Source organism: Carassius auratus, chromosome 12 (assembly GCF_003368295.1).
Source record: "Carassius auratus strain Wakin chromosome 12, ASM336829v1, whole genome shotgun sequence".
Lineage (NCBI taxonomy): Eukaryota > Metazoa > Chordata > Actinopteri > Cypriniformes > Cyprinidae > Carassius > Carassius auratus.
Window position 1 is genome coordinate 3,776,108 of NC_039254.1, and position 14,259 is coordinate 3,790,366.

General features: G+C 37.6%; 1 protein-coding gene across 5 annotated transcripts in view; it reads right to left on the reverse strand.

The window, feature by feature from the left end:
- LOC113111526 (zinc finger protein 438-like) overlaps window positions 1–14,259 on the reverse strand; it is a 54,770-nt gene that overhangs the window by 4,582 nt on the left and 35,929 nt on the right. For 3 of the 5 annotated variants that reach the window (XM_026276325.1, XM_026276322.1, XM_026276324.1), the window contains 2 exons: window positions 12,011–12,094; window positions 2,322–2,387 (listed from right to left, as the gene is read on the reverse strand). In XM_026276325.1, coding sequence (XP_026132110.1) covers window positions 2,322–2,370 — 49 coding nt within the window. In that variant the 5' untranslated portion in view covers window positions 2,371–2,387; window positions 12,011–12,094. Of the gene's footprint in view, window positions 1–130; window positions 237–2,321; window positions 2,388–9,311; window positions 9,346–10,175; window positions 10,321–12,010; window positions 12,095–14,259 lie in introns of those variants that run through there. The other 2 variants (XM_026276326.1, XM_026276323.1) reach the window with 2 other exon arrangements.

Below are 14,259 nucleotides of genomic sequence, written 5' to 3' on the forward strand. Positions count from 1 at the left end.
CAAGATAACGCCTTCAACTTTTTTAATTTAAGAAATAACATGTAACAAAAGTGAACTGAAAGAAAGAGGGGGTCTAACTCCTTTTTCATTATCACTCTCTCTTCCCACACACACTCACACATCAATTTACCCTCAGGCAAAGAGTTTGAGCCCTCTTTTGATTCAACTTGGCGTAGTTCTCTTGTTCATGCTGCAGCCCACTAAGTCTTTTACCTCCTCATGCTTCCTAATGCACACTGACACACACACACACACTTGTAGAAGGAATAAACCGCTTTTAAAGCACAACAGCTGCCCAGCAGTAGAGTCATTACATGAACAAGAATAACAGTTAAACAACCATACTCAAAACAAGTCATGACTGTCCACACAACCTTGTGGCCTTCAGCCTAACAATTGTTGATGTGGAAAATAACATATAAAACACAACAGTGATAAAACAGTAGAGTTACATTTATTGATTTGGCAGACACATTTATCCATAGTTGCTTACAAGGCATCCAAGATATGCATTTATTAGTTTGTGCTTTTCCCTTTGGAATCAAACCAATGACTGCTAGTGCCAAGTTTTACCAGTTAAGCAAACTATGTAACAAACTACATAGTTCTCAATAACTTTTTGACAAAAGAGATGCTTTGGAACAATGTTTGATTAATTAGAAATACGTTTTTAGTAGTAAGTACTAAACTAAACTAAGTCATTAGTCAGGAAAAAAAAAAAAAAAGAGTAAAGTGTGGCTCTAAAAATTGCTGATGAAGATGGAAAAAATGTAAATGATGTTTCAGCACTCAGTTTTAGAAGTCTGTAAGCACAAAACAGGGTAATTCCTAATCCCATTTAGGCCACTATAGAATTAATTAGGTTAAAAACAGAAACATCATAAAGAGCTGGGCTTTTACCGGACCTAAAAGGGGAAGTTGAGAACAGTTGAAGGGGAGGAGAGTACTCTATTTTAGGTGCAAGAAATGGGGACTTATTTTTAGCCACAGTCCCATGAAGAAAAATAAGAGCATCACAGACCAATAACAGTATGAAAGGTGATGAGTTCAAAGGTGAGATCTGGTGTTTATGTTAGAGAAGGGTTACGCTCTGGTCACCATGCATATCTGTATGTAGGTCTGTTTTTTGTTGTGAGTACCAGAATGTTTTTGTGGGATTGAATTTAGTGTGCATGTGTGTATTTACTCCTCACTCATGCGTAAAGGAATGTAGACCATATGTTGGTCAATAGGTCATGGGACTTACCTGATAGCCCAACATTACAAAATTGTTATTGTCAGTTTAATTCTAAGTGATTATAGGGATGGACAAAGGTGGCCTGGTAATACCAGACTCTGCTACTTCACTTTGCTTCGTAGACAGAGTCTGGAATGGCATAATAGAAAAGTGTTTTCTCTCTCGCTAGGGGGCGCTTGTCTGAAGTTTAAAATCATTGGTTACCCGTAAGCCAATCATATACGTTTAGTTATGACGTATGTTATGCGCCTGTACAGCCGCATCGAAGCACAGACATCATGCATCGAACTCAAATCTATGATTGAACTTCCACTGTAAACCTGTTGTAAACACATGATGATGCGAGCGAAATACCCGAGTGGACATGGCTGTAAACGACTTTTGCAGTTTGAAAAAGAGTTGAATGTTCTCCATAACAGAGCGAATTGCATCCCGTGTCTCGTTTCCCATTTCCGCGGTCGTTTCGGTTTTCGATTTCTCTAACCTATAATTTAAAACTCGGTGCTTAGCATCTATGTCACGGCTCTCAGCCCGCCCTCTGTTCGTTGATTGGCCCGGCTGTTTCCAGACCGGTGGCAAACAGAAAGCTCTGACGCTGTATCAGACTGAGTACAGAAGCGAAATGAAATTGAGCGGAAGTAGGAAGTCTGACGTAGTCAGGCTAGGACAAAGGAACCTAAGTACTTGGAAGGGACTTTTAAAGTGAATTTATTTTTCAAACATTTCCCAGTGATTTCAATTCAGTAAGAATTACATACAAACATAAAAAAGGACCAAATCTTTTAATTTTGTGACTGGTTTGTGACATTTTTGATTCATCAGACAACAATTAGTGGCAATTAAGTGTCAAGATTATGGGACGTTCACTAAGAACATATTTTTCTTAAAAGATATGAGATGAATAGAACCAAATGTGTTTTTACCCCTTATTAAACATTAAAAATGATTGTGTGATGAACTCAGATAAAAAAGTACTCTTGATCTAATCAAGTACTTCTAAAGCAGACAAAATCTTGGTGACTACAACAGTGATTATTATTAGTTGACCTTAAAAGATGAGCTTCATATTCATCTCTATACTCACTTTGTGTGTGTGATTTCAGAGGGCTGGAACGATGCTCTTGGGTTTTCATGTCTGTCACTGAAGGTCCTGAACAAAAAACAAATACAGAGAACAGAACTGAACCTCTGCTATGTAATTAACACAATAGATGCTTTAAATTACAGTGTTTAAAGGTGTCTGCCTGCGTTCAAACGATGTCTTCTCCCCCCTCTATCTCTCTCTCACTATCTCGATCAAAACCAGAGGACATTCCAGATGTCACACAGGCTCAGATTAGAGTCAAGGCAAAGGCAGAAAAACAACAGGAGTGGAAGGATAGAAAGGGAGTGAAAGACTGTTAACCGTGGAGGAGGGGACACTGAGCCAGGTGAGATGGGAACCAACCCTAATGTGTGTGTATGTGTGTGTGGTAGTGGGACGAGGACAGGAGGGGATGTTATTTGGCCTGTACAGGAAGGTCCTCATCTGTAGCAGTGAGATAGCAGCCTTGGAGTGTTTGCGTGTGTTGCAGGGGACTATATTTTAAGGAGAGGTTTGTCCAGTACCCTGTAGGTCTGAAAGGAGATGAAAGGAAGGGATCTGCAGGAGATAAGAGAGGTGGACACACACGGCCGCTCTGGCTAGAATGTCCATATCCAGCGGCCATGAGCTCCGACAGATACACACACACACTTACATACACAGCACATCTGTCCTATCTCTATGCCTCTTCAAAATCTCTAAACACAACACCGGTCTGTCGTACCATATTTTCGCTTGTTTAATCAAGCCTGTGTTGGCTAATTCCCCTGTTGTTCTGGGCAAGCTGTGAAGTCGTTAACACGTGTGAAAATAAACAAAATAGGGAAAAGATGAAGAGACAATAAACTGCACATGCTAAATATTCTCAGCCAAGATCCTTCAGAAAAGCCAATGAGAAGTTTGTCTCAAAAGAGAAAGTCCACGGATCTGTTTGATAGGACCACTTTAAGAGTGTTATTTCACTCTTCCAGTAAAAAGAAAAAATGGACACACTTGCTTGTTACTTATGAAAATGTTAATCTATTTTTACAAACACACACACACACACACACACACATACAGTTTTAACTGATTTCTTTCACAAACTTCATTGACTGCTCTAATATATGAGACATCAATGTTTCATGAGTTTAAGCCACACAGGACACATGCTTATTCAATAACGGATTTATTTCCTTTTTGTGTTTATGTATATGCCTTATTTCTCAATGTTAACTATTTCCGCCAAGGCAATGTCAAGTCAAGTCACCTTTATTTATATAGCACTTTAAACAAAATACATTGCGTCAAAGCAACTGAACAACATTCATTAGGAAAACAGTGTGTCAATAATGCAAAATGACAGTTAAAGGCAGTTCATCATTGAATTCAGTGATGTCATCTCTGTTCAGTTAAATAGTGTCTGTGCATTTATTTGCAATCAAGTCAAGGATATCGCTGTAGATGAAGTGACCCCAACTAAGCAAGCCAGAGGCGAGGGCAGCAAGGAACCGAAACTCCATCGGTGACAGAATGGAGAAAAAAAACCTTGGGAGAAACCAGGCTCAGTTGGGGGGCAGTTCCCCTCTGACCAGACGAAACCAGTAGTTCAATTCCAGGCTGCAGCAAAGTCAGATTGTGCAGAAGAATCATCTGTTTCCTGTGGTCTTGTCCTGGTGGTCCTCTGAGACAAGGTCTTTACAGGGGATCTGTATCTGGGGCTATAGTTGTCCTGGTCTCCGATGTCTTTCAGGGATGTATAGGTCCTTTCTAGGTGCCGATCCACCATCTGGTCTATGTTAGATGCCAGTGTTTCCAGTCACAGCTGTGCAAAGATTTGATTTCAAAAATAGCATCATAGCTATTAAACCATTTCTTATGATTTTAAAATCTAAATTTAGTTTTGATTCATCTGAGTATTTAACCTCAGAACGATCTTAAAGTAAAAAAAGGTGCTGAAGTCAGATTTTATGGTGGCTGTGCTTTTAAATGGTTAAAATCATAATTCAAATGATGAAGGATTTTGAAAATCTGTCAGTAATCAGTGTTCAGTACTATTGTAATTTTAACCCTGCCTGCTTTAAATCTTTGAAAATGATTAACAGTTGCAAGCATTCATTAGAAAATTTACAAAAGTAATCAAAACGCAATTAGTTGGAACCTTAGGTTACAGAATTACCATTACAAGTTACCCTGTTACATTTACAAAGTAACCTTCCCAACACTGATTGTGACATACTTGAGTAAAACAGAATATCAAAAAAGTGTAGGGTGGGGACTGTGTTCTATACATCAGCTGTTTGAGTCAGATCTGGATGCCTCACATGAAGAAGAAAAACCATCTTATAACGTTGTTGGATGTGTGTTTGAGTGAAAGGTCAGTTGTCTCTCTCAGAAGAGGAGACATTTTCAGAGAAAACAGCACTGTTTGCCAATCTCGGATTAAAAAAATAAATAAAAATTTAAGTTCCTTGTTTAGAAGAGACCGTGCCTCTCCACAGCAGACTTAAGGACACACAGTTTTGCACACTTACACATCTGCAGTATCTTATCATGTGACAGCCAAAGCAACAAAATATTAACCAGAGGAAATGAAAACACAAACATGCCAGAACATCATAACATGCTACATACATGCGTCTGGAAAAAAGACTGAACTCTGTAGGAACAACACAACAGATGTTAAAACATGTCAGTCAACCAGAGCACCATAACAAAAGAACCACATGAAATAATATCAACTCTGCATAACACACAAACAAACACACTCTTGAGTAATTAGCTGTCACCTGGGCCAATCAATGTGGAAGGGAAAAAATCTATTCCAATTTCAAAACTACAGGCTTGCCTGTACACGCAGATGTGGACTAATCAATAAGAAAAGCATCCCGCATCAGAAAGACGAGAGAATACAGAACCAAAATAATCCCACTGGCTAAATCATTTCAGTTTAAAGCCATACATACATAAAGGAATCTCTCCCACAAATGCTGCTGAAAGATATTTTGCAGAATGTGCCTGCTGCTCTTTATTTAAACAATAAAAAATCAATGAGAATAAAAGGACATACCATATTTTTCGGACTATAAGTCGCACCCGAGTATAAGTCGCATCAGTCCAAAAATATGTCATGACGAGGAAAAAAACATATAAGTCGCACTGGACTATAAGTCGAATTTATTTAGAACCAAGAGAAAACATTACCGTCTACAGCCGCGAGAGGCCGCTCTATGCTGCTCTGTGTAGACTACAGTAGCACTGAGCAGCATAGAGCGGCCTCTCACGGCTGTAGACGGTAATGTTTTCTATTGGTTCATTTCTCTCGGTTCATGTTAAATTAATTTTGTTAAATAAGTCGCACCTGACTATAAGTCGCAGGACCAGCCAAACTATGAAAAAAAGTGCGACTTATAGTCCGGAAAATACAGTAACAAAAAAATAACAACAACAAAAGTACCGCATAGTCTATACGATTTATGAAGTATGGTTCAAACTTTTGGTAGCTTTAATAATATTTTTATGTTAGGAGCAGAATGAAATTTATGTTCTTCAGTTTAAAAAAAATGTAGAATTTTGCGCAAATTCAAATATTAAATGGAACAATAAAATAACGTTATTAACTGGTTAATGGCCATTTAAAATTTTTGATTTGCTTCGGAACGATGACATTTGATCCCATTTCTGTTTCTGGGAATGTTCCTGTCAAAATTTTGTTTGTTTCCAGTTTTGTAGTTTCCAATCTTGAGACTTGAGATCCAGTGATGTTGACAAACTCTAAGTGTCAAAATGCAAATTAAACTACTTCTTAAACTAAATTTTTAAACAAATTTTCGGAGCTTGTAAACTGTATGGAAAACATAATAATTAGTATAATAATAATAATAATAAATTCCATGTCATACTTCTCAGGCCATAAAATAATATTAGCAGAAAACACGTCTGGATGCTTGAGAAAAGGATGGAAAAATTTCATGGAAATGTTTGCAGGAGTCAAAAGATAATAGTGTGTCATAATTTCTCTTGGCAGTGACTTTTTTTCTTGAAGACACTGTGGTGAGGAGCCTCATTTCCGCAGAGCCGACCAGACAGGATGCTGTAAATCAAGGTATTGAACTTTGACCCACGGAATGCAGTCGCCAAGGGCAACTCAGTGTGTGTGTCACCTCTACGGTGAAGTGTTGGAAAGGAAGTGACTGCGACAGTCAAAATGACTCTCAGCACTTGGGTTGATGTTGCATGAACGTCCACAGTAGGAAGGGGGCTACGGATGGGTAATTGTAGCTTCTAGAATGCAGAAGTGAGAAGGCACAGGCATTTGGGAGGATTGGTCTTTGATAATAGCATTAACCCAGATTAAGTGATCAGGGGGAGACCAAGAAACCGTAATGAAAGTGTGTGCTTCTGTGGCCAGAAGCTAAGTCTATGTGAGTCACCTTATAGAACCTTTAAATGACCTTTTGCTGTTTGGTGTGACATTTGTATTCATTAAGTAGGTCACACAGTAGAGAAGACTGCCTAAACACTCAGAATCCATCTTCAACCGACTCCCATAACACCATGCTTCCCTCATTTCATCACTATGCCCTCATTTCCAAATTCCTCTCTACTTCCTTCTCTTTGCCTCTCAGTACTAGGGTTGCATGGTATAATTGTATTAATGCTTGCTAATGCTACCTTCAATGCTTTATATTGTGTTTAATTTTACTCCTCTTTTAATAAGTCCCACCAAAAATCTCAAACTCCCAATTTCACTCAGTCATGTTCACTCATTCATTGAATCAGTCAACAAATCCTTTACTAAATTTATTTATTTATTTTTTTTATAAACATTTATTAGAAGATCAACCCCATGAGACATTTTATTTTATACCCCTTTTAAGTAAAACCCTTTTAATCCAGGACTAGGTTTTAAGAGGGGTATTTCATGAGATCTTTGAGAACAACTGATACAACATATTGCATATAACAATAATCCCAAATACAACTGAATGTATATATGCATAAGCACATTCATATATACACACAAACATAACATGACACATATCGATGCCAAATTTGAAATGCTAAAAACATAGACAAGTATTCTGAAGATGTGTTAACAAAGCAGTTCGGAACAGAGGAAGAGATCTAAGCGAGCGAATGGATGCAGGAAGACTGTTCCAATCACGAGGGGCTCTAACACAGAAAGCATATTTCCCAATCTCTCTCTTAACTCTAGGAACAGTTAAAAAGATCTGTTCGTTGTGACTAGGCTATATTGTGTACTGTAAGGCACTAAATATTGCGATAAATAATATGGATATTGAAAGTAAATACATTTCAAAATAAGCTGAAGCCAATGATATTGTCTTCTGGCTGGTGGTGTTATCATATATAATATCTGCTTAGTCCAGAATAGGTAGCACCAACTGAGAGACTATTCCTTTCCTAACCTGAAAGTTAAAGCAGTCTATCGATTGATATAATGTTTTAAGATGAAAAGTTTGTTGTTAAGCGCGTGTACATGAGCTTTGAATGAAAGATCAGTTTCTAGCCAAACACCAAGATTTCACAAAAATTTCGGTTGACTCTAAAGGAGAAGAATCCAGAAAAATCTTTCTTCTGGAAAAGCATACGGTAAGATTTTGCTATATTCAACAGGAGTTTATTAAATGATAGCCACTGCTGTACAGAATCAAAGTCACGTTGTAAATAATAATTTGTGTCAGGAATATTTGGTTTGGAACAATATATAATTGTATCATCTGCATAAAGATGAATGTCACATCCTGAACAGCAGAGTGGCAAGTCAATAATAAAAGTGGAAAATAACAAAGACTTATAAATGAACTCAAAGAATCTGTTGGAGCAGCTACCAAATTAAAACATGCAAATAGTTTTTATTTTGTCCTGAAAAAATTATTTCTGATGTCAAAGGACAGTTTCTGTTGAAATTCTTTTATCATTTACTCACCGTTATATTTTTCCAAATAATTCTGTGCAATGATTTTAAATAATATTAATAAAATAAATACATTTTATATATATATATATATATATATATATATATATATATATATATATATATATATATGCATGCATGTACATTTTATATGCATATGCACATAAACATTTTAGAAATATACGCTGTATGTGTATTTATATATACATAATAAATATACACCGTACACACACATTATGTAAACAAAACATTTTATTTTTGATGTGAACGATTAATCTTTTGACAGCATCAATATATATATTAGAAAAACTGAATGCAAATTAGTGACACTGAATTATTGATTCTTCTGACAATCCTACATTTATTTAATCAGTTACCAATCAAGAAGGACAACTAAAATGTATAATATTCTATATATTTAAGCACACAACTTCCGCTTTACATGCTCAAGCACTTTAAAGTCAAATTGATTATGATTGGGTGGATTATTACGTTTTCAGTTACAGTTATCGTGCTTGGTGTGAATGGGCCTTATCTCACTCAGTTCTTGTGGCTTAAGCAAAACAGCTAAAATGGTAACAAAGAACAAAAGAGAGCAAAACAAAGCAAGGAAGGCCAACTATACAGGAACACAGGCAGAAAGACAAAGACCTGCATCAAGTATTCCTGAGTGATGGAAGGTGTGGTTAAAGATCTCGGTCCTCGAATCTGTGTATATTATCCGAACCGAGAGGCCAGGGAAAAGAAGCCTGTTATAATATGCACATTTTTAATGTTAGAGAATATGAAACTGAGCATCAAAGCTTATGCAGATACTCCTGCCTCAGTACTTGTTCAGGTTTGGAGACCCAAGAGATTTAAGAGTGAACTCAGGTAGTTTTAAAGTAGTAATAAGAGGAACGGATGTCTAGATAAGATAGAACCAAGAAGAAAGCCTGTCTGCACATAAACATGGTTTTTTGTGCGATCAGTGACCAACATTGCATTTAAATCAACAGACATCAGTGTATTCTCAATGTCTGCTCTTGGGGTTAAAGGGATGGATCAGGTAAAAATGAAAAATCAGTCACCTTTTACTCATGTCATTCCAATCCCGTATGACTTCTGTGGAGCACAAAAGGAGATGTTAGGCAGGATGTTCGCATTACAAATATAAGATTAGGGGCTTATACAGTCCCTCCAGAAAAACGCGGATTATTTTTGTGATTGTTGCGGGCAAAAATCCTTGGTTTTGCGGCAGGTTTTTAAAAAAATGCGATGGAACATGCGGGATATTTTTGCATGAAAACTAACTGTGTAGCCTCTAACACTGGCCTGTCATTCGCCATCCTCATCCCTCTGTCAAAATAATTTGCCCCCACTGTCATAGACACCGGGTAACTGCTTCGCGCGGTCTTTTGCGCTTATTTTTGTTGGCAGAAGAGAATGATTTGTGTCCTTTCAACCTGGTTTCACCGCGGGCTTCACAGATGATGTTCACGTTGCGCAATTACGTCACTTCATAAGGTTCCCATTGGAAAATAATGGCGATTTCCTTTGTGTGAAGTAAACGCAACATTTTTCAACTTTCTGCTAAGATATATGTGACTTTTTTTTGCAACGAAAATTATTATTATTATGAAATCTTGCTATCGCATATTTTGCTTCCTGAAATCGGCAATTTATGCGGCGAAAGTGCGGCGTTTTGAAAAAATGCGACCCCCGCATAAATATGCGGCCCTTGGCTGATTATGCATTAAATCACGCGATCGCATAATCACGTTTTTCTGGAGGGACTGCTTATAGAGTACTAATAAAGAAAGCGACTCTTACAGTAGTGTAAGGAACAGACTAAAAATTGGAAGTGGAATATAGTACACAAGCCATATAAGCGCCACCTTTATGAGGCTTTGTAATTTCTTGAGCTTGACAGCCCTTTGTCAACATTCACTTACATTGCAAAAGAACAGCATGAACAATCTGGTGAGTAAATGATGACAGAATTTCCATTTTTGGGTGAACTATCCCTTTAAAGTCCGGTATGCCGTTTTACCCCCGGTCCCTCTGAAATCTCCCAGGAATCACCCACATTGTGTTCAACAAAGGCACCAGTTGTAAATCCAGACTTCAGAGCGCGTGTCATGTGATGGAGGAGCTGTCTCTCATTTCCCTGCCATAGAGAGGTTCTCTCTGATATAGCAGCTGTTTCTCTGATGAGTTGGAGAATCTGGGAAACATTGTCTGGCAAGATCAAAGAGAAGCGGGGCTGTAATTATCACGGTAAGCAACGGTAAAGCTGTTAAATTAAGCAGTCTGTTAATGAGAAATTTCTCTCCTTCTCTCATTAGAGGAGGCATTTGTGAGGCAAGTCAAAACCGCACACTGGGGTCTGGAGAGTTATTTATTGATTGAGGGCATTTATCATATCTAAACATTCACTAAATAAAGAGTTACGCAGTTCCAACGGAACTAATCAGGTCAGAGCTACAAGAATACACTAAAACCAGATTCAATTAATCTGAACAAAAAGAACATTCAAAATCCATTGCTTGAGAAAGTGGTATAACTACATAAACACAAGGTTTGATTGTGTGGTCTGTTTGACAGCTGCCACAATTCCTGACGAGGTACAAAAGACAGAATGCTTTGAAAGAGAGCCTGAGTTCGGAATTCTAATTAAATATCATGTGCATTTAAAAAAAAACATGTTGAAAAGATGATCTTTGCCGTATTTTGTTTTGAAAATCTGACAGAAACAGCTGTCTATTTTATAACAAGGTAGCAAAGGGAGTTCTCGGATCTCTGGAGACGGTCCAATGGGGATTTGTCAAGGCCTTGGTCTCTAGTTGGCTGTAAACACAGGAAAAATATATATACAGCTGGATCCAGCCCTTAATATTGTTCATGATGTACTGTACAATGTATAGCAATCAAAATACATGACTAGACCTAAATGCAAAACATTCCACTATGTTGCTGTGCTCTGTGGCTTGCAGTGACTGACAAGCATCAAAGATGCACAAAGAATACCAGAATACCTCAACCACATCAGTTTAAATAAAGATCAAGTGTGTCACTGTGCCACGAGAGAATAAGAAAGCTCTAGGAAACAAGGTCGAGTGATCGTTTTATACAATGGAATGTAAAACCACGCTGGCAGCCAAAGACCAACAACTGCAATGGCTTCACTTTAACCGAGTGAGTTATTCCAGTGCTACGGACAATGAAGAGTCACACTCAAGTTTAAAAGGTGCATTCACTTTAGTGAAAAATTTCAAGGGGAATCTGTGTGACCAACTTAAACCTGTGGCGAAATCTGCAAGGACATCTTTTTCCCCTCGTGTGAAATTCCAGATCATGCAGATAGCTCATGATATGACTGGATTTCACACGTGAACATTTTTAAATATGACCGCATTCAGTATGAAACGGAAACTGCAATCTTCTCTATTGTGATGCCTACACAAGTGAAACAGCTACCCAAGCAAGAGCAAAAAAAAAAAAAAAAAAAAAAAAAAAGGGGCAACACTTGATTTTGTCCATCAGGAGTTGATTAAATGCTTGGATTGTTGTTGTTTGCTAATTGCTGCAATCTCATGTGATTGACAGGTTATGGCCCAACCCTCGAGCCAACATTCACATCAACAAGAAAGAGAAGATATGAATAATACAGGATAAATTATAATAAACATTGTAATATACCATTAAAATAAAAATTGAGAATTTTGGTTTCATGCTGGCTAATGTAGCTAGCAGCACATTTGTCTTGTGTATGACGTGCAGTAAATACCCAAAGAATCTTCAGTTTCGCTGTCCCAAGACGGCCCACAATCCTCTTCTTCCTCCTCTTGTCCTTCCACAGCCCTCCACTCACCTAAAACAATCACAGGACAGACATTTATACACATTTACTAACCCATTTACACTTAGTCACTTCGTGCATTTGGATCGCTCGTATAGCTGTCTGATTGGGTACGCACAATCCATTTATACTTGGCAACATAAATGCATCTCCACATATCAGATATAAATCTGATTGACTACTCCCATGCAATATGCAAACAGTTCTCTTTGATGCTAATGCCAGCCGGTGAAACTTTCCACCTTGGTGTTTAAGATTTGTTGCCACTCTTTCTAGGTTTTGCATCAATGATTGCGAGGCTCCTGCACTTCCTTATGTTGTCGTAGTTTATTTTAGGAAGATTAAACGTTAAAGTTGTGACCTGAACAACCAGATGCGTTTATACTTGGGTCTTTTCATGATCCTGTAACTAGGAAAAATGACCAAGTGTGAATACCCCCTCAAAGGACCGTTAAACCAAATAATCAGTCCAGCACACAGAAAAGACTAAATAAATAATAAGAACGTCCCAGTAAATTATTCACTTTACATTCTTGGTCCACACTGACTGACTTCCCTTGTTAGACACCCCCTTGTGAAACAGGAAAAAACGAGATGTGGAAAGAGAGAAAAGTACATTCACCTGTACGCTAACTCAGCAAAAACTATGTCTTCAGCGTTTGTGAGCAGCAGAGATAATCAGGTCCAACACATTCTTTGTTTCGAAACTGGGATTGCTAATGCACAGAAGTGCACAAACATGCTCTTGCACACCAATGCAGATGCTGAAAACACACATGAAACAAGCCTCTACAGTAAACACGCGTCCTCTTTGAATCATCAATGGTAAATTATGGATGTTCTGGGTGTAACAGTATGATAGACGAGGGCCCTGGAGTCCCACCAGGGTATAACACAAAGCTTACAACTCTCACCTGGATGTGTGTGTGTGTGTGTGTGTATAGAGGTCAGAAGTAGTCAGCACCACACAAGGACACAAGCAGATGCTGAAGCACTCCGTCAATAACGTTTAGCCCCAAGACCCTGTTGACCTCACCGGGAGGTCCGTATGAAATCGTGCTTTACTGTCTGTACGACTATAATCTGCTCTACAGTCAAGGGAGAAATGATCTCTTTATAAGATGTATTACTGAGGTTTGCTTATTGATTATTCATAATGCTTCACAAAGTGGCTCTCTATGTCTCTGAATAATGTATAAGAGACTCAAATACATGGCAATAAAATAAAATTGTTCTACTTTAGGGCTTTTATTTGGGAAGTTCTGGAAAGCGGGACATCCTGTGTTTTTGTAATGATTAGTATAATGAGCATAATGAGTGTACGATGTTCGTTTGACCGTGCAAATTCATTAATCATGTTAAATTTGGCTTGCATTGATCGTCCATCTAAATGATAATAAGAGCATTTAAAAAGAGCTTAACCTGAACTTCATGAGCCAAATGAGATGAGGCCAAATATTTATCGTACGGTGTTGGCAGCTGCCATAAATAACAAAAAAACAAGAACTCTGCAGACAGTTTTCACACACTGCGCTTCTATTACAAGAATTTATGAAAACATACTATTTTTTTTTAAGAAGAAAAGGTCATCTGTGCTTGTCATGTATGGAGTAATGTAAGTCTAAGAGACTTTCTCGTCTGTTTTATTGTCCACCAGGCGAAGTGTGCTCAATCCTTGCCAAAACATTAGAGGTCTGCTGCATTTGGGGTATTTCTGTAAAAATGACAAATGACAAAGAGTCAAAGTCATCAGTTAAATGTTTGGTATCAGCAAGTTTCTAACAGAAGTTTCTCACGCTCCAAGGCTGGAGGCTACAATTATTTGATAAATACAGTAATACTGTAAAATATTAAAATTTAAAATACTTTTTTAATATAAAAAATATGTTTACAATATAAATTTTTATATATTACATATTAAAATGTAATTTATTCCTGTGATGGCAAAGCTGAATTTTCAGCAGCTATTGAGTCTTAAGTGTCACATGATTCTAGAAATCCACAAATATGCTTCTCAGTTTTTTTTTTTAGGATTCCTTGATGAATAAGAAGCTCAAAAAGATTTATTGTCAAAGTATAATATATATATATATATATATATACACACACACACACAGTACTTTTTGATCATTATAATGCACCCTTGCAGAACAAAAGTATTCATTTCTTAAAATCTT